The sequence below is a fragment of the Neofelis nebulosa genome, chromosome 4 (assembly GCF_028018385.1).
Source record: "Neofelis nebulosa isolate mNeoNeb1 chromosome 4, mNeoNeb1.pri, whole genome shotgun sequence".
In the NCBI taxonomy this organism is placed as follows: Eukaryota; Metazoa; Chordata; class Mammalia; order Carnivora; family Felidae; genus Neofelis; species Neofelis nebulosa.
Genome location: NC_080785.1, coordinates 78,472,653 through 78,493,816, shown reverse-complemented (window position 1 = coordinate 78,493,816; position 21,164 = coordinate 78,472,653). Strand labels below are relative to the sequence as shown.

Below are 21,164 nucleotides of genomic sequence, written 5' to 3'. Positions count from 1 at the left end.
GAAGAGGGTAGGAAGGGTGGCGGTGAGGCGGTGCGCGCTCCACGGACTGGCGGGAGGGAGCTGGGGCGGAGGGGCGGCCCCCGAGTCTGGCTGGCAAAAGCGGAGGGGCCACATAGACTGTTCTGACAGCAAGCGCGACTTAGCGTCTGGGAGGTCATAAGTTAACAGCTCTGCTCAGAAAGCGGGAAGGCTGGAGGACAAAGGGAGGGAGAGCTGCTGAGCCCCCGGACGGCAGAGCTCAGCTTGGCGGGGAACAAAGGCGCTCGCCAGCGCCATCTCCCCCGCCCATCCCCCAGCCAAAATCCCAAAGGGAACCAGTTCCTGCCAGGGAACTTGCTCGCTCCGCGCAAACACCCAACTCTGTGCTTCTGCGGAGCCAAACCTCCGGCAGCGGATCTGACTCCCTCCCCCTGCCACAGGGCCCCTCCTGAAGTGGATCACCTAAGGAGAAGCGAGCTAAGCCTGCCCCTCCTGCCCCCCTGCACCTTGCCTACCCATCCCAGCTAATACGCCAGATCCCCAGCACCACAAGCCTGGCAGTGTGCAAGAGCCCAGACGGGCCACGCACCCCACAGTGAATCTCACCCCTAGGAGAGGGGAAGAGAGGGCACACACCAGTCTGACTGTGGCCCCAGCGGTGGGCTGGGGGCAGACATCAGGTCGGACTGCGGCCCCGCCCACCAACTCCAGTTATACACCACAGCACGGGGGAAGTGCCCTGCAGGTCCTCACCACTCCAGGGACTATCCAAAATGACCAAACGGAACAGTTCCCCTCAGAAGAATCTCCAGGAAATAACAACAGCTAATGAACTGATCAAAAAGGATTTAAATAGTATAACAGAAAGTGAATTTAGAATAATAGTCATAAAATTAATCGCTGGGCTTGAAAACAGTATAGAGGACAGCAGAGAATCTCTTGCCACAGAGATCAAGGGACTAAGGAACATTCAGGAGGAGCTGAAAAGGGCTTTAAACGAAATGCAAAACAAAATGGAAACAACAACGGCTCGGATTCAAGAGGCAGAGGAGAGAATAGGTGAACTAGAAGATAAAGTTATGGAAAAAGAGGAAGCTGAGAGAAAGAGAGATCAAAAAATCCAGGAGTATGAGGGGAAAATTAGAGAACTAAGTGATACACTAAAAAGAAATAATATACGCATAATTGGTATCCCAGAGGAGGAAGAGAGAGGGAAAGGTGCTGAAGGGGTACTTGAAGAAATTATAGCTGAGAACTTCCCTGAACTGGGGAAGGAAAAAGGCATTGAAATCCAAGAGGTACAGAGAACTCCCTTCAGACGTAACTTGAATCGATCTTCTGCACGACATATCATAGTGAAACTGGCAAAATACAAGGATAAAGAGAAAATTCTGAAAGCAGCAAGGGATAAACGTGCCCTCACATATAAAGGGAGACCTATAAGACTCGTGACCGATCTCTCTTTTGAAACTTGGCAGGCCAGAAAGGATTGGCACGGTATCTTCAGTGTGCTAAACAGAAAAAATATGCAGCCGAGAATCCTTTATCCAGCAAGTCTGTCATTTAGAATAGAAGGAGAGATAAAGGTCTTCCCAAACAAACAAAACTGAAGGAATTTGTCACCACTAAACCAGCCCTATAAGAGATCCTAAGGGGGACCCTGTGAGACAAAGTACCAGAGACATCACTACAAGCATAAAACATACAGACATCACAATGACTCTAAACCTGTATCTTTCTATAATAACACTGAATGTAAATGGATTAAATGCGCCAACCAAAAGACAGAGGGTATCAGAATGGATAAAAAAACAAGACCCATCTATTTGCTGTCTACAAGAGACTCATTTTAGATCTGAGGACACCTTTAGATTGAGAGTGAGGGGATGGAGAACTATTTATCATGCTACTGGAAGCCAAAAGAAAGCTGGAGTAGCCATACTTATATCAGACAAACTAGACTTTAAATTAAAGGCTGTAACAAGAGATGAAGACGGGCATTATATAATACTGGGTCTATCCATCAGGAAGAGCTAACAGTTATAAATGTCTATGCGCCGAATACCGGAGCCCCCATATATATAAAACAATTACTCATAAACATAAGCAGCCTTATTGATAAGAATGTGGCCATTGCAGGGGACTTTAACACCCCACTTACGGAAATGGATAGATCATCTAGACACACGGTCAATAAAGAAACAAGGGCCCTGAATGATACATTGGATCAGATGGACTTGACAGATATATTTAGAACTCTGCATCCCAAAGCAACAGAATATACTTTCTTCTCGAGTGCACATGGAACATTCTCCAAGATAGATCATATACTGGGTCACAAAACAGCCCTTCATAAGTTTACAAGAATTGAAATTATACCATGCATACTTTCAGACCACAATGCTATGAAGCTTGAAATCAACCACAGGAAAAAGTCTGGAAAACCTCCAAAAGCATGGAGGTTAAAGAACACCCTACTAACGAATGAGTGGGTCAACCAGGCAATTAGAGAAGAAATTTAAAAATATATGGAAACAAACAAAAATGAAAATACAACAATCCAAACGCTTTGGGACACAGCGAAGGCAGTCCTGAGAGGAAAATACATTGCAATCCAGGCCTATCTCAAGAAACAAGAAAAATCCCAAATACAAAATCTAACAGCACACCTAAAGGAAATAGAAGCAGAACAGCAAAGGCAGCCTAAACCCAGCAGAAGAAGAGAAATAATAAAGATCAGAGCAGACATAAACAATATAGAATCTAAAAAAACTGTAGAGCAGATCAACGAAACCAAGAGTTGGTTTTTTGAAAAAATAAACAAAATTGACAAACCTCTAGCCAGGCTTCTCAAAAAGAAAAGGGAGATGACCCAAAGAGATAAAATCATGAATGAAAATGGAATTATTACAACCAATCCCTCAGAGATACAAACAATTATCAGGGAATACTATGAAAAATTATATGCCAACAAATTGGACAACCTGGAAGAAATGGACAAATTCCTAAACACCCACACTCTTCCAAAACTCAATCAGGAGGAAATAGAAAGCTTGAACAGACCCATAACCAGCGAAGAAATTGAATCGGTTATCAAAAACCTCCTAACAAATAAGAGTCCAGGACCAGATGGCTTCCCAGGGGAGTTCTACCAGACATTTAAAGCAGAGATAATACCTATCCTTCTCAAGCTATTCCAAGAAATAGAAAGGGAAGGAAAACTTCCAGACTCATTCTATGAAGCCAGTATTACTTTGATTCCTAAACCAGACAGAGACCCAGCAAAAAAAGAGAACTACAGGCCAATATCCCTGATGAATATGGATGCAAAAATTCTCAATAAGATACTAGCAAATCGAATTCAACGGCATATAAAAAGAATTATTCACCATGATCAAGTGGGATTCATTCCTGGGATGCAGGGCCGGTTCAACATTCGCAAATCGATCAACGTGATACATCACATTAACAAAAAAAAGGAAAAGAACCATATGATCCTGTCAATCGATGCAGAAAAGGCCTTTGACAAAATCCAGCACCCTTTCTTAATAAAAACCCTTGAGAAAGTCGGGATAGAAGGAACATACTTAAAGATCATAAAAGCCATTTATGAAAAGCCCACAGCTAACATCATCCTCAACGGGGAAAAACTGAGAGCTTTTTCCCTGAGATCAGGAACACGACAGGGATGCCCACTCTCACCGCTGTTGTTTAACACAGTGCTGGAAGTTCTAGCTTCAGCAATCAGACAACAAAAGGAAATCAAAGGCATCAAAATTGGCAAAGATGAAGTCAAGCTTTCGCTTTTTGCAGATGACATGATATTATACATGGAAAATCCGATACACTCCACAAAAAGTCTGTTAGAACTGATACATGAATTCAGCAAAGTTGCAGGATACAAAATCAATGTACAGAAATCAGTTGCATTCTTATACACTAACAATGAAGCAACAGAAAGACAAATAAAGAAACCGATCCCATTCACAATTGCACCAAGAAGCATAAAATACCTAGGAATAAATCTAACCAAAGATGTAAAAGATCTGTATGCTGAAAACTATAGAAAGCTTATGAAGGAAATTGAAGAAGATATAAAGAAATGGAAGGACATTCCGTGCTCATGGATTGGAAGAATAAATATTGTCAAAATGTCAATACTACCCAAAGCTATCTACACATTCAATGCAATCCCAATCAAAATTGCACCAGCATTCTTCTCGAAGCTAGAATAAGCAATCCTAAAATTCATATGGAACCACAAAAGGCCCCAAATAGCCAAAGTAATTTTGAAGAAGAAGACCAAAGCGGGAGGCATCACAATCCCAGACTTTAGCCTCTAGTACAAAGCTGTAATCATCAAGACAGCATGGTATTGGCATAAAAACAGACACATAGACCAATGGAATAGAATAGAAACCCCAGAACTAGGCCCACAAACGTATGGCCAACTCATCTTTGACAAAGCAGGAAAGAACATCCAATGGAAAAAAAGACAGTCTCTTTAACAAATGGTGCTGGGAGAACTGGACAGCAACATGCAGAAGGCTGAAACTAGACCACTTTCTCACGCCATTCACAAAAATAAACTCAAAATGGATAAAGGACCTGAATGTGAGACAGGAAACCATCAAAACCTTAGAGGAGAAAGCAGGAAAAGACCTCTCTGACCTCAGCCGTAGCAATCTCTTACTCAACACATCCCCAAAGGCAAGGGAATTAAAAGCAAAAGTGAATTACTTGGACCTTATGAAGATAAAAAGCTTCTGCACAGCAAAGGAAACAACCAACAAAACTAAAAGGCAACCAACAGAATGGGAAAAGATATTTGCAAATGACATACCAGACAAAGGGCTAGTATCCAAAATCTATAAAGAACTCTCCAAACTCCACACCCAAAAAACAAATAACCCAGTGAAGAAATGGGCAGAAAACATGAATAGACACTTCTCTAAAGAAGACATCCGGATGGCCAACAGGCACATGAAGAGATGTTCAACGTCGCTCCTTATCAGGGAAATACAAATGAAAACCACACTCAGATATCACCTCATGCCAGTCAGAGTGGCCAAAATGAAGAAATCAGGAGACTACAGATGCTGGAGAGGATGTGGAGAAAAGGGAACCCTCTTGCACTGTTGGTGGGAATGCAAATTGGTGCAGCCGCTCTGGAAAGCAGTGTGGAGGTTCCTCAGAAAATTAAAAATAGACCTACCCTATGACCCAGCAATAGCACTGCTAGGAATTTACCCAAGGGATACAGAAGTACTGATGCATAGGGGCACTTGTACCCCAATGTTTATAGCAGTACTCTCAACAATAGCCAAATTATGGAAAGAGCCTAAATGTCCATCAACTGATGAATGGATAAAGAAATTGTGGTTCATATACACAATGGAGTACTACGTGTCAATGAGAAAGAATGAAATATGGCCCTTTGTAGCAACATGGATGGAACTGGAGAGTGTGATGCTAAGTGAAATAAGCCATACAGAGAAAGACAGATACCATATGGTTTCCCTCTTATGTGGATCCTGAGAAACTTAGCAGAAACCCATGGGGGAGGGGAAGGAAAAAAAAAAAAAAAGGAGGTTAGAGTGGGAGAGAGCCAAACCATAAGAGACTCTTAAAAATTGAAAACAAACTGAGGGTTGATGGGGGGTGGGAGGGAGGGGAGGGTGGGTGATGGGTATTGAGGAGGGCACCTTTTGGGATGAGCACTGGGTGTTGTATGGAAACCAATTTGACAGTAAATTTCATATATTAAAATAAATAAATAAACATTAAAAAAAAATAAAAAAAATAAAATCACAGGTCACAAAAAAAAAAAAAAAATGAAAAATCTAATGGTAATGATAGCCAGACTAGAGAATACTTGCTTTGTGAGCTTTTGCTATGTGCCAGGTATTCCTTCACTTAACTGACAGGCTCCCAGTTAGCTTCACACCAACCCTGTGAGATCAGTATTTTCCTGTTTTTGTAGATGTGGGAACTCAGGCACAGAGAAGTTACTAACTTGCTGAGGCTCCAGAGTTGAAAAGTAGGCAAGAATTCCGCGTCTGCATTCGTAACCCGTTATGCTTACTGCTTGCCCTGCTTTGTAATTTACACAAGGAGAAGCTAGTTGTTAATGACTTCACACTCACCTCTTGATTTTCTGGTCATGGGCTAGGCTTGGTTCAGCGGGGTTATAATTTCAGTCATTAGGCAGGGCCCTTGTAAGGAGGATTAAATGCAGCCTCTCCCCACCTCTTTACCAAAGAGTCAACATCCTCATTACCAAGCCCTTTTCGAAAAATGAAAATGGAAATGGATCCCAAATCCTGATGTACTTAACCATGATTAATCTATACCCAGGTTAGTAAGAGCTTTTATTTTTGTGGGGGAAAAAAAACCCAAAAACAACCCACAACCAAAAAACTGTGATGGGGGTGGGGAGCGGGGGTGTTCCAGGACCTTTTTTCTAACCCTCATTCTGTGTTAAGAGTTAACTAAGTAAACAAAATTGAATTATGACTCATTGTTAACAACATCTAAAATTTCTAGTTTCTGACATTATAAATATACACACACACACACACACACACACACAGCTGTTTTGTTTTGTTTTTGTTTTTGTTTTTGAGAGAGAGAGAGCTAGTGGCAGATGGAGAGGGAGAGGGAGAGAGAGTCTTAAGCAGGCTCTATGTTTAGTGCAGAGCCTGACACAGGGCTCAATCCCACAACCACAAAATCATTACCTGCATAGAAATCAAGAGTCTGATGCTCAACCGACAGAGCCCCCCAGGTGCCCCACTCACACTATATTAAAAAAAAAACAAACTTATTAGGTTTAAGTGGTTATTAAAAATAATTTCAGACTGGCCACTCCAGGTTATTCTCTGGTTCCTAGAATGAGAGTATTAGCTGGAACAAAGAAGGGACATTATTGGATCAAATTTCTCAGTTCATTAAAGTATAAAGTGAGGACCAGAGAAGTTGGGGATCTTCTCCTGTATCATACACAGTGACTACCAAGACGGAGACTAATAATCCAAGAGGTTATCTTTCATTTGCCATAAGGTCATTTCTAACTGCCCTCCTCCTGATACCTTTCCTAGTCATTTTCAATAGAGTGAAAACTATTATCTTAACTAGATTCGAGATGTTTTCTTTCATGTAACTAGTCTAAGAAAATTTGACCTTCATTCTATCTACTGACAGTTTTCCCTTCTGAAACATGGAAGAAACAGGGTTCGGGGAAAAGGGAAATAAAAACTACAGAGTTTTTTTCAGCAGTTAGTTGTGCCAAACACAAGTCCAGGAGGTGATGCCTTAAAATATACACAGCCAGCAGCCAAGAGAATCTTCAAGCACTTTGAACACCCAGGGCTTCTCAAGTCTCAGAACTATAAAATGTCCTTACTGGCTCCAGGAGAGGATGTGGGCTGAAGACAAGAATGAAGCATTCTGAAGGAGACCCAGGGGTGATGTCAACCTGACACTGAGCTACAGCCGATGTGGGTTAAGAGACAAACAGAAATGGTTTCCTTGGACATTAGTGGGTTAGTGCAAACATGCTTGCATGGAATTTTAATCTCATACCTTAGGTGACATACATCTGGAACAAGTCACTGACCCTCTGAATACTTTCTTCCCTGTAACACGGCCATACTATTTACCCCCCTCGCATAACCAGAGTGAAAGCCAGTCGCAGTAACATGGTTGATAGGGCTGTGTAAAGTGTGGTGCTGTAGAAACTAGATCACAATTTCTACTTATTATCTGTTTCCCCTCCTCATGTTTCAACAGAGGATAATACTGACATAAATAAAAATATTCCTGGATATAATCTATATTTAAATATTTAAAAGCATATACATGTGAGTAAAATGTTTAGATGTAGATTTAGATACATTTCAATACATAGGGACCACATACTAAAGGGCTTTGAAATTAGACCAGAACTTGAATCCCAGCCAACGCCTTTATCTAGTTTCTCAAGTTCCTCATTTATAAAATCGGGATAACGTTAGTGCTTGCTTCATAGAATTACTCTAAGAATGTGATGAGTTGGTGCATAAACACAGTAATTGGTACATAGCAAGGGCCGAAGTAAATATTTGCCCAATTGCCAGGATAGTTGGAAGCACAAATCAAAGCATTACTGCCATCTGGTGGCTACCCACCTTAATTAGAGAAATCACAGCCAAGGAGAAAAGACTGCTCCCCTATGCACCAGCAAATTACTAACTTAAACAATTCGCTTATGCTCTCTGCCCTAAGGACTCCTCCTGTGTAAAATAGGGGTGATATTTATTTCAACAATGGTATCAGGTTATGAAGTAAAAGGCAAAACAGACTTCAGATATTCAGAAATTCTTTATAAGAACCACACATAAAGTGCTTTTCTACAGGCTAAGACCCTTATATTAATGATCCCATTGTCAGATTATAGGCATTATTATAGATAAACTATCTCATGCAGTGTTGACAGTTAATCACTTGTATCAAGCACATTTAATTATCAAAACATGCATGTTGGAATAACTCAAATAAAATACATGTCTAAAAACAGTACTTACACTAACTGAAGCCTTATTTGACCCACCTTTCCAGCAGTTTCCAGTTCTTTTTTATCTCTTTTGGCATTTCCGGCCAACATTTTCATTTCAACGATTCCTGATAAAGCAATAATTGGAACAACTGATAATAGCAAAAGGGTCAATTGCCAACCGTAGATAAACGATATGATGATACCAGTTCCAAGGTTAGCTGCATTCTGTGCGATTAAAGCCAGTCTGGTCCCTGTGGCCTGGAAGAGCAAAAGAAAAGAGGGAGCTGTGATTTAAGCTGCAAATCCCGCAGGCTTTGCAGGAGTTCAGAATGAGGAGAGGGTTGTGGGTCTGGCTTACATTTGCCCCCTTTCATTGCAATAAACCCACAACACCTGTGCCTAACTCATGAGGTTCTGCAGTTCTTTTTTTTGCTCATGTCCCTCAATTCTCATTCCTGTCCTTCCCACCTGGATTCAGCCTTACAGAACCAGGCCATCAGCTGCTCTGCCCTGGGGATAGGATGTGAGGCATAGGCACTCTTGCACAAAAGCAACATTTAGAGAGAAAACCCCAGCGTACTCTGGTCATTTGGAGAACCCTTTGCTGCAAATGTGTAAGAGGGGAATTTATATACCTCAAGAAACCATCTGTTATGAAGTGTACGTGTCCTAACAGACTACCCACCAGAAAGCATACATCGAGATGAATTACTGTGTGTAGGCTCAGAAAAGGAGGGCTGGTGTTCGGGACGTGGCAGGTGGCTCTCCCACTGCTTCTGCATTGTGTAGGAGCAGGAAGCTTCAAAGAAAAAGCCCTCAGCTCCAAGGGTAGGGACCTACACCAAGGAGATGCGGCCGTCCCCAGAGACAGTTATCGCTAAGGGTTGGGCAGATAACCCAAATTAGCCTTAATTAGATTTAAGGGAAGGTGGTTGTTTGGTGGTTGAGGTACAGGTGGGCGCTCTCTCACTGGACCCTCCTGTTTGTCACTGTTAACCATCTTACCACCACGAGGAAAGGAGCGTTAGGATAAAGCCATCTTGGAGGACTGAAAGCCACTCAGAGTCACACACACAGAGCCACACACAAAACCACACACATACAGAGGGCACACACACACAGAACATACAACACAGAGGGCACACGCACACACAGAACTACACACACATACACACAGAGGGCTCACGTGTCCTTCATGACGGTTTTGAGTCAATGGATCAATCAACCCTGAAGTCCAACTTTCCTCTTTATTGTTTAGGTTTGAGTTTTCTGTTATTTCCAGCTGCATCACCGATGCAGCTGTGCCATATTTTTATTCAAAACCACATTAAAGAAAAAGAGTAGAATGCAGTCTACATACTCCTTGGACCTGGGAGGCATCAGTTGCAAGTCTTGTAGAAAGGGCACCGGTACTGTTTTTATGATCATCAAACCAGCTCATGTCCTGTGGCACAAAGCACACCTTTAAATTAGTTCCAAATTAAAACGAGCCAAGAAAAGTAGATGAAACCTCCAAAACCTTCAATGCTGGAAATACCCATACCTAATGTGGCCCCGGAGTCAGGGGAGAGTGGACATGCAGTGCGGAGCTGCGGTCCCTGACAGGAACACGCACCCTTGGGGTCCATTAGGACCCCTGCTCCAGGCTGCCCTGCTGTGGCCAGGAGAGCACAGCTGATCTGGGGGCCGGGAGTGGGGTAGGGCTTCTCTAGCTGCAGCTGTGTTCCCCGTCAGCTGCACCTGAGGGGGTGGGCACAGGTGGGCATATTTCACCACCCCATCCTTACCCCATGCACTGCAGACCCCTCCTCCCTGCTGAGGTGATGCACTGCATAGACGGGATGGAGTGGTGTTCAACACAGCTCCTGTAACTCCTAAGCAGGAGAAAATCAGCCCTGCTTCCTCACCGTGTTTTGTTTCTTTTGGTTTCTTTAACCAAGAACTGAAAAAGTGTATGTTAGATAAGATTTTAACCGCAGCCTACACTCATCCATAGCATGTGAGTTTCACAGCAAATCATCTTCCCCACATAGCAACACTGAAAAGATACTGCAAAAAACATTTCTCAACTCAGACCTGCTCTAAATAGGATACCTGCTATGGGCTTTTTTGTGAGCACAGATATAATCCGTGAGCATGGATAATATTCTGGCCCTCTCTCTTAAGCCTCCTCCATAAAAACAGAGAATTCATATTTGCACATTTCCCCATATGTCCTGCACTAAGACTGTGGACTTCTCAAGAGGGCACATAATGCATTTTACAGTCCCGGCTAACAGCACAGGGGCCCATAGTTGGTAATGACTGAGTGAATCAACACGTGAATTAATATGAAAACAGAGCTCAAGTAAGACAAAACCGAAACTCAGTTACCAACATTTGGGAAAATGTATAGTTAGCACAGTCAGTTGTGGCACATGAATCCTACTAACCACCTCCTCCTTTGTTTCAAGATATCTTGGGGTCTCAGATGCCTAGCTTGGGCCTGCATAGAATCCAGAGAAGAGATACAGGTCCTTAAAAACGACAGTATCCATATGGATAGAGATAGTTACAAAATAAGCTCAAAAAGCTACTTAAATTAAGCGCACTCCCATGAAATTCCTGAAAAGTCTTTGGATATTGAAAGACCAGGACAACTGGTAGGGCCCTGCAAGAAAGCATGGATGGGGTAGGTGGGCATGGTCATGAACTACACACACCCAAACGACAGAAAGAGGCTGTGAATTTAAGAAATCTGAGCAGAAGGCATTCTCCAGTGCACACACCTACCTGTCTTAGCATTGCTTTAAAAGCCATTAACCGAAGCCTTGTGGTGAGGATCTCACCAGCTTTCCCCAAAGTGAAGCCCTGGTTAAAAAAAAAAAAAAAAAAGCTGTTGTCCCTTTTGATCATCGGTAGTATTTGACCCAAGTGGGTATACTCATATTAGTTTTTACATTACACATACATTAGTCCACTATTCAGGTAACAAAAGTCTATGACCAAACACTAATTCCAAGTCCAAATTTCAAATTCATGTACTTGCCCAATCATTAGCATACAAAAGAATCCTGACACCAAAAACCTTACAAATGTCCAGTTATGGCTTCTGAAACATTCTTTTAAAAAATTTTTTTAAATAATTTATTTTTGAAAGAGAGAAAGCACGCAAGCACGTGAGCAGGGGAGTGGCAGAGAGGAAGAGAGAGAGAATCCCAAGCAGGTTCCGCACTGTCAGTATGGAGTCCGACATGGGACTGGAACCCATAAACTGTGAGATCGTGGCCTGAGCTGGAATCAATAGTCAGATGCTTAACCGACTGAGCCACGCAGACACCCCTGGCTTCTGAAACATTCTAAATGTATTTCCTTTCCCCAACTTTCAAGGGCATCTCAGTAAGCACAGTATCGTATAGAATTACAACTTTTGGCATGTTCCTGATACTTTAAACCGCCGGAAGCACAAGTAACAAAACTCCATGCAGGAACACATTCTGTCTTGTGTAGTGTAGAGGGAAGGAGGAGGTCTGTACTATCAAGTTCCACACGAGTTTGCTGGTTCTCTGTCACAGCTCCACCTGTTCTCAGATTGGGGGAACAATTAGGCTATTCTTCCTCCTCAAGCGGCCTTGCCAGAAAATTCATCTCTCAATTATGCCATGTTCAAATGGAAGAGCAGCACAGATGTCCACCGCTAGGCTGGGTGAGACCTCCAGGCACACAGAGCTTTGCTGTAGGTGTGTAGAGAATGCTCTGGGAGGACACATCAGGAGTCTTTATTAAGCCAGGAGAGTAGGTGATCAGTACCTGGGGATGAGTCTGCCCCAGGAGTCCAAGCCCGGGCTACTGTGGTCTCCTCCTTCCTCGGCCGGCACAGTGCTCAAGGCCAATGTGGGCACTGCAGTTCTATTCGTCATCCCACTGTTCCCACAATATATAAAATACATTTCTAAAACTATCCCCACTCCCTAACACACCAGGGCCTGGGGCTGGATTGCATCACTGTGTTGCTGCCAGTAAGGCAATGATTTCCAAATAAAAAGCTTGGCTTACTTTTACCATTGGCTCAACAAGACAGAAGACAAGCAGAGTGGACAAGACTAGGAAACCTCATTTTGCTGACTTACTGGATTGTATTGGAAAGGCCTGCGTGGTGCTGAGTTACAGAGACAAAAGAAATTTAGTAAATCTAGGTAGAAAAGTACAAACAGAACAGGCTTTTTAGTTCATTTTGCCCAGGTTTACAATATATAAATGCAGTATTATAGATGTTCTTACACAGAGTTCATCTGTTAAGGAGGAAAAGATCAGAGAAGTTGCTTGAAACGGTACCAAAAGTAATAGCAAAAAAGAGAATATACTGGTGTACTGATTTTTTTTCTAGTTTATAATGAGTTTAACTGGTACTTATGTTCTCTTATGAATTCAAGTCTCTTTTTTCCTTTGTAATGAATGTCTGCTGTGGGCAAACCTGGGACATAATATAATTCAGAACATAGCAAAGTCTCTATTCCTTCTGCTCAGGACACTGCCTTCTGAAAGAGCTGCACAGACTATGTTTGCAAATCATTTCAATTTAAGATTCAAAAGTTCCATTAGGTTTTAATTGATAATTAATGTATATTAATAGATAATAAAACCTAATAGATAGTTTATATTCTCTAATAGAAGGTAGACTTACGAGAAGATGAAATCATAGGTACCTACCTGAAGGAAGAAAGTAAAAAAAGAAATAATTCCCAGACCTAAAAAAAGCAACGAGAACATGTTGCATTTCCACTGCTTTACTTCATCATCCCCTGGTCCAAAAACCTACAAAAGAACATTTAAAATGCCCACTTGGATTACATGATTCTCTTCACTCTTCCCATAATAATGGCTTGAGCATTACAGTTTAAAAACTGGGCTTTGAACATGTGGGGTTTTATTTTAAATTGTAAAATACATACAACAAAAACTTTGCCATCGTAACCATTTTTTTTTTCTTTTTTTTTTTTTTCAACGTTTTTTATTTATTTTTGGGACAGAAAGAGACAGAGCATGAACGGGGGAGGGGCAGAGAGAGAGGGAGACACAGAATCGGAAACAGGCTCCAGGCTCCGAGCCATCAGCCCAGAGCCCGACGCGGGGCTCGAACTCACGGATCGCGAGATCGTGACCTGGCTGAAGTCGGACGCTTAACCGACTGCGCCACCCAGGCGCCCCGCCATCGTAACCATTTTTAAGTGTACGATTCAGAGGCATAAGACACATTCACTGTGTCGTGTCGTGCAACCTTCACCACTACCCATCTCCAGAACTTTTTCATCATCTCAGATTGCAAACTCTGCACCCATGAAACAGGAACCCCACCATACCTACTCCCCAGGCCCTTGGGGACCACGATGCTATTTCCCATCTCCCAGAACTTGAGGGTCACGTGGTAATTAACATGAGAAGAAACACTGCATCTGGATTGTGTGTGGTTGCACATTTCGGTGTTTGTTCCTCTTCCTCTGCACGGCTGTTCCCTCTGTCCCAACTGGTGCCTGCCTGGCCCCAGCCCTACACCCCTGCCCCACAGGGGCTCTGCCTGCTCCTGACCAATCAACATCAAACAGCACCTCCACCTCCAGCCCCCTGCTGCCAGGCCCTGCCTTTAAAAGACTTGCTGTCCCCTGACATGCTACATGTTTGTGTTTTGTTTGTGTGTTCTGTGTTTGTCCCAACAGAAAGTAAATTGTTTGAGGGCAGGGCTTGGTTTATTTTCTGCTTTATCTCTGGTGCCCAGGACAGCATTTGGCATGTAGGAGAGGCCCCAAAATAGAAATACAGTCTGCACAGCTCTTGAGTTGCAAGAGAGCTAGGGATTGCTTTATTTTCTAATTTTAAAACATTTGAAGGGTCCTTTCTAATTTACTACTGTTTTGGCTTGTGCTCTTAATTGGAGACCAATGTCCCATGTCACAAGTACAATAAACTTATAACATGATGAAGAATTTATCTTAACAAGAAAGTCTCTGCAATAATGTTAGGGGTTGACTAAGATTATACAATATAAATGGTGGGTGTAATGGAGCCTTAGATGTTTCTGATAACTTTCTCTAAATGTTCCCCAAGGAAGTTGGATTAGATACTATGAGTTTTCTTAGACTCTTCAGGCCAGGGAAGGATTGCTAAAACGATGATGTACTTGCTATTAGTTTTTGAATACTCACTCTGAGGCAGACACTCTTCAACACTCCCCTTATACTTATCTGTAGCATCTCTTTCCATCCTCAGCCAGCCTGTGAGGCAGGATTACTTTACACATGAAGGAACTGGGGACCGACAAGGGCAGCACCCAGCCCATGTATGCACAGCCGGGAAATGGCGAGGCCGGTCTGTGCCCAGCGCTTGGTCCCTGGGGACTGGGACTTGAGCCTGTCCTTCTCCACCTCCTCCCAGCCTTCCTGGAGCCTGCACCTGCTCTCCTCAACTGGGAAAGGGAGCACCGTCTTCACCTCAATGAAGAGCTAATTAAAAGCCTCTGTTAGTGATTTTATAACTTACAATTTCATTAGTATCATAACTTGGAATCGTTTGAAAAGCTACCTTTTCTTTTGCCTTGCGTCTTTCCTCAAAGGGGAATTAAAAACTTCAGCTTACTCCAAAATGGAGGAAGCTTTACTCCAAAATGGACCCCGTGGGGAGGTAAGCACAAAAACGGATTTTTAATTTTTATTAATTTTTATTTTTTTTCAAGCTTACTTATTTTGAGAGAGAGAGAAAGCATGCAAGCGGGGAAAGGGTAGAGAGAGAGAATTCCAAATAGGCTCTGCACCATCAACGTGTGGGGCTCGAACTCACAGACCATGAGATCATGACTTCAGCCAAAATACAGAGTTGAATGCTTAACTGAGGCACCCAGGTGCCCCGAGAATGCATGTAATTCAAACTACTACATGATGGTTTCAAACTTACCGCTAGCATTTCTGAGAACATGATTGCAAATGCCGGCTGAAGGGCCCCATTGGCAACGGCACATGCTATTCCCACCACGAAGTAGGGCCATTCTGTTTTATTCAGCTTCAAGATCTTCAGAAAAGACACTGGTGGCACATTTTCATCCTATCACACACACATACACACACACACACATCTATGTATCAGGACAAACTGGTCATAACACAACAGTTACCACCAGAGTTTGTAGACAAAGACACAGCATTGTCCTCAAAGAACTTCCAAACTAGGTGCTGAGAATAACCAGTCCACACCAGTCTCCTAGAGAGTAAGATGGTCTGTTATAAAATGTTAACAGTGTCCACAGATTACATAAGGTAAGTAAGAGCTGTTCACTCAAGAAGCAGTCTTCATGATGTGACTAGCTCAGCAGAGGGAGGAGAGGCAGGACCTGGGCACAAAATGCTCTAGAATTTTGTCCCAACTCAACACAAGGATGATGTTGGGGTTAAATGAGATAATACCCATGAAAAGATGGATAAATGTCCTTATAAATGTGGGATACCATTATGAACCTGGACCTGGTCTCCTCACCCCCAGAACCCTGTCCAGTGCTGCCTTTTTCCGTGACGTGTTCCTAACTCACAAAACCAAATTAATTATGCCCCTTTTCTTTTATCACTGTTCCTTGGCTTCTCCTATTTCAAAGCTTAGCTTATTTTGCATTTTTCCCCCGTTTATTTATTTCCAAGCCTTGTTTTTTAATATGTTGGGTGTTTTTTTTAAGGTGAAGACTATGTCTTTATTTTTTTAATTTTTTTAACGTTTTTATTCATTTTTTGAGAGACAGAGAAACTGTGAGTGGGGAAGCGGCAGAGAGAGAGGGAGACAGAATCTGAAGCAGGCTCCACACTGTGAGCTGTCCACAAAGAGCTCGGGGCTGGACTCGAACCCATGAACCATGAGATAATGACCTGAGCTGAAGTCTGCCACTTAATCAACTGAGCCACTCACCCGCAGACTATGTCTTTATATCCTTAGAAACTATCCTAGTGCTTGGCCCATATCAGATTCTCAGCAAATGTCAAATTCAAGGTCTGCTCAAACATGAAGGATTTAGGTCATATAAACTACTTTTGGAATCAGAATATTATCCTGTAAAATTAAACTAGATAGAAAAGGTGCACATGGAATCCCATAGCCTTATGGTCATTTAAATAGGTCATGTTTGGGACTCTATGTTTTGTTGTTTTAATGTTTATTTTTGAGAGAGAGAGAGAGAGAGATACAGAGTGCAAGTGGGGAGGGCAGAGAGAGAGAGAGAGAGAGAGAGACAGAATCTGAAGCAGGCTCCAGACTCTGAGCTGTCAGCACAGTGCCTTACATGGGGCTTGAACCCATGAACCGTGAGATCATGACCTGAGCTAAAGTCGGATGCTTAACTGACTGAGCCACTGCGGAGCCCCATGTTTGGGTCTCTATGAAACAGAGAACATAGGGGTAGATTCTACTCAGCTTTCATTTTTCAAGCCACCCATTTTCTGTTTTATTTTACACCACCCCCCCCCCCCCGCCCCCCAATAGTTAGCATTATCTCTAAGACCTGGTCTCCAGCCTGATAAATGAGCTTTTACTCAGAATGCTCTTCAACACAAACACACACAAACAGGTGTCCCCAGGTCCCTCTCATCACACTTAATTCCTCCCTCTCCTTGGGCACACTGTCAAACCCTCTCTGATGCTACTTGTGACAATTTGTTGACTGTGGCATTTTCTGCCTTCCTCTCTTCTCTGTGCAGTTCCTCAAGGGAAGTGCATTTCCCTTCAAGTGGTCCTCTGAAATACCAGACTGTAAAGACTTAGCAGCACAGCTCTTAACATAAATGAGAAAAAACTGGAGACTTCCATAGCCAAAAGATGGGGGGTATTTATATTACTTCAGATAATGCAAATTCACAATAGTATGATTGTTACTCTCCTTTTCATAAATATACCAAGATGAAGACCTCTAAGGGAGCCCTTGTAATTTCTGCAGTAAGTAATGTTGTGGGCAGAGAAAAACAGATGCAACGAACTCTCAGTACAATTAGTTTCTTAAGGCTAAGACAAGAGTAAAAATAAACTCAACCTTTATCAAGTAATGTGTCTTCAAACAATCTCGTGAAATAAGAAACTATGTTTTCTTGGAATGGATTTCCCCTCGATTACAAAAGTTTCTGTTGACTTGAATTAATGATATCACAGGTCTTTGGGTGAGAAGTGTTAAAGAACATACAATTTTTGCTATTTCTGAACATTCTTCCCTTCTTTTAGTAAGAGAATTCCAATCCAATTCAGAGTGGTAATAGCATACAGTAAAAAGATCCAATTTCTTACCCTCCCTTGTAGCTAGGTATGGCCGTGGGATGAAGTTACAGCCAATGACATAAATAAAAGCATTGTTTGGAACTTGTGGAAAATCTCTGTTTCTTCCTGCTGTTGGGAATAAAGATGTTACAGCTGGAGCTTCAGGGGCCCTTTTAGGTCACATGGGTGCAAGTCACAGGCAAGGATAGTGAAGATAAGGATGAAAGGAGCCTGAGTCCAAGGGAACTGTAGAGCCATGGCCATACTAGCCTTGGGTTTCTCACCACTAAGGCTTTTTTATGTCAAAGAAAAATGCAGAGTCTTACTTTATTTAGATGGATGTTATTCTGGCTTTTTCAGCCCAGGCCATGAGAGGTAATTGTCCCTTAACAGAATGCAAATATCGGAGCCTTTTACTTTAGACTAGCTTTATCTCTGGATCTCAAAGATGAATGGAGTATCTACTTTTAATTTTAACCATCGAAACACAGACTGTGTATCTGGATCTACCAGAAGTCCACTTTTAATTGGAATTGATTTCTATTCATTGTCCAGTACATTTAAAAGTTGCAATTTCCTTTTTTCCAGGAAGGGTATAATTCACAGTAGGAATCATCTGTGCCTGCAATATACTTGCAAGGATAAGAATTTCAACAGCCAAACTATATCACAAAAGATTTAAGTGAAAAGCAACTTACGAGTTCTTTGATTTCCACATCAAGGCCATTCTGATACTTTCGTGAATTCCTAAGGCTTTTATGGGTGGAGTTCCTAAATATGCGGGATGTCCAGCCATTGGGGGCCATTCCTATGGCAGCCTTTTCATTACTTAGTTCCACATCAAATTCTCCTGACTCCATCTGATTTCCTGATGTCTGAAAGAAGAATAAAATGTTAAGTTGTGCACATGTGTGTGTGTCCCCAAAGGGAGATAACCTCCATGTTTAGAGCCATGGAGTCATGGTGAATATTACATGTGTCATGACTTTAAGATTTTCTAACAGCTTTTCAATCAAGGTTAGCCTGAAAACTGTAAAGAGGTGTTACAACACACAGAAGTTGTGTTCAAGGTTAAAAAGGACAGAAAGGTTAAACTCAATTTGAACAATATAAATATTGGAGTATAAAAGTGTTTCCCAAAAATTAAAAGGCCAAATTTTCATCATCCGGCAGGTATATAGGAGTTCTGTCAACATGCAAGAATGCAGGGGCCAGGTCATGACCACCACCAAAGGGAAAAAGAATAAATAGAAATGTTACCAAGGGCTCATTTTTAAAGCTACAAAGAAAAGCTGGGTCACTCCCCATGGGAGGCAATTAAACTGCTTTCCTTGACTAGCTGACTGTAATCATTTTCTTCCTTGTGTCCCGCTCAGACTCACGTCATCACAGGTGACCTCACTTGCAGGCTAAGCCTCACTGCCTGCATGGGATCAATTCTCTCCTTAAAGGGACCAAGCTAAAGGTAACTTAAGGACCTCTAGCTCAATGCATGACGAAGAACATCAAGCCAACCTTATGGGAATCTGAGTCTGGTTCTCCATTTGCTTTCTCCATGTTCAAGTGCACATCTTAATGGGTTATACAGGGCCTGAGTTATTATAGTATTGTCTGTCTTGTTCTTGCTCCTCATCTTCAGGTCCTGTCCCCAAATCCAATCCTATGACTGTGCCTTACTGCACCTACAGTGGCCTATCTAGAGCTCTGCATATAATCTGATCCTAGCTTTCCAGTTGTGCTTTTGATACCTGACAAAGTATCACCGATGTGCCTGGAACCACATTGCAGTGATACGTTCTGCTTGGTGGACTTCCTTACTTGCTTATAACTGGAACTGTTTTATACCATCTCCTAACCCAAACGAACCTAAAGCCTTGGCCTTGTAACTGATCCCTGCATCCTCGCTACCATCCACTCCCACACTGGTACCAGATTCTTTTCTCTAAAGGGCGGTTCTGCTCAAATCACATCCCAGCTCAAAAATCTTCCACAGGTTCACCACATGCTCACGCCTGGCTCCCCCAAGTTCTAGCTCATGGCCTGGACCACCACTGATGAAGGCATTTTCTTTTCCTCTTTTTGTCATCTCCATGCTACCGAAGGGTCCACCTCAACAGACAGTTCTCCCAATAAGCCCATTATGATTTTAGCCTTCTATGACCAAATGAACAATCTCTCTCTCTCTCCTGTAATACGTTGTTCTGTGTCCTACCTGAAGCCCTCATTTGGTGGGTGCCGAGGTCACTGAGCTCCAAAGTCAAGATGGCCACTTTCTGCCAGGTGATGAGAAGTATACGTTTAAAACCACTAGCCCTTATTTCTTACACCTGAATGTATTTTAGCTGTTTTAAATATTTAATTATCAAAGCAAAACAATAAATGTTGAAAGAAAATACGATGAATATCCTAAGAACAACTCCAAATCCTGAAGACGTGAAGAGAAAAAAAATGATAATATAACTACATACAGTTTTAAATCTTTCTTATGGTAGCTAAACAAACTACATAGTGAAACTGAAATAGCAAAGCAGGAAAAATATTTCCAATACATGCAGGAGTATAGTTCCTTTTCATGCAAGGAGTTCTTAGAAGTCAACAAGAATGTCATGAACAACCCAACAGAAAAATGGCCTAAAATAGGAACACTTTAATGTAAGAAAAAACACAAATGGCCACTGAACATGTGAAAAGAGGCTCAATCTCATGAAAATTAAAGAAATCTGGAAATCCTGTTTAGCTCTTTCAGGCTAGCAAAGATGAAAAACATATACTAAATGTCTGTTAGTGATTATCAACAGGGGTTTGGATTATGGGGAGTCTTTCAGGTTTCAAAGATATTCATGTTTGGATTTTTTTTTTTAAGACTTCAATTTTTAAAAATAAGAGTGCATTACACTTATAATCAGGAAGAAGTTAGTATACATGTAACAGAAACAACTGGGGCACCTGGGTGGCTCAGTCGGTTAAGCATCTGACTTTGGCTCACAGGTCATGATCTAACCAACCTCTGTGGGTTTGAACCCCGTGTCAGGCTCTGTACTGACAGCTCAGAGCCTGGAGCCTGCTTCAGATTGTGTCTCCCTCTCTCTCTGTGCCTCCCCGCCCCCCACCCCAACTCATGCTCTGTCAAAATTAAATAAACATTAAAAAAAATTTTTTAAATAAAAGAAACAACTAAGAGCCAATAATCCAACTAATGAAAAAGCAGTGACTATTCTACTTAGAAACATAACCAAGACCAGGTTTTATTAACACTAGGTTCGGCTTTGGAAAATAAAGAAACACGTCAGTTTGAGCATTTAGCAAACACAGGCCCACTGCGGCTCTTTCCTTCATCTCTGCAACAGCACCAGCAAATAAATGGTTAAGTAAAGCCTACACCAGAAATGAGAAATGC

General features: G+C 42.2%; 1 protein-coding gene across 8 annotated transcripts in view; it reads right to left on the bottom strand.

Moving 5' to 3' along the window:
* Positions 1-21,164, bottom strand: part of LOC131509448 (phosphatidylcholine translocator ABCB4) — a 75,337-nt gene that overhangs the window by 12,991 nt on the left and 41,182 nt on the right. For all 8 annotated transcript variants that reach the window (XM_058725199.1, XM_058725198.1, XM_058725196.1 and 5 more), the window contains 6 exons: positions 18,466-18,642; positions 15,440-15,586; positions 13,205-13,309; positions 11,288-11,365; positions 9,876-9,959; positions 8,570-8,773 (listed from right to left, as the gene is read on the bottom strand). In XM_058725199.1, coding sequence (XP_058581182.1) covers positions 8,570-8,773; positions 9,876-9,959; positions 11,288-11,365; positions 13,205-13,309; positions 15,440-15,586; positions 18,466-18,642 — 795 coding nt within the window. The remainder of the gene's footprint in view (positions 1-8,569; positions 8,774-9,875; positions 9,960-11,287; positions 11,366-13,204; positions 13,310-15,439; positions 15,587-18,465; positions 18,643-21,164) is intronic.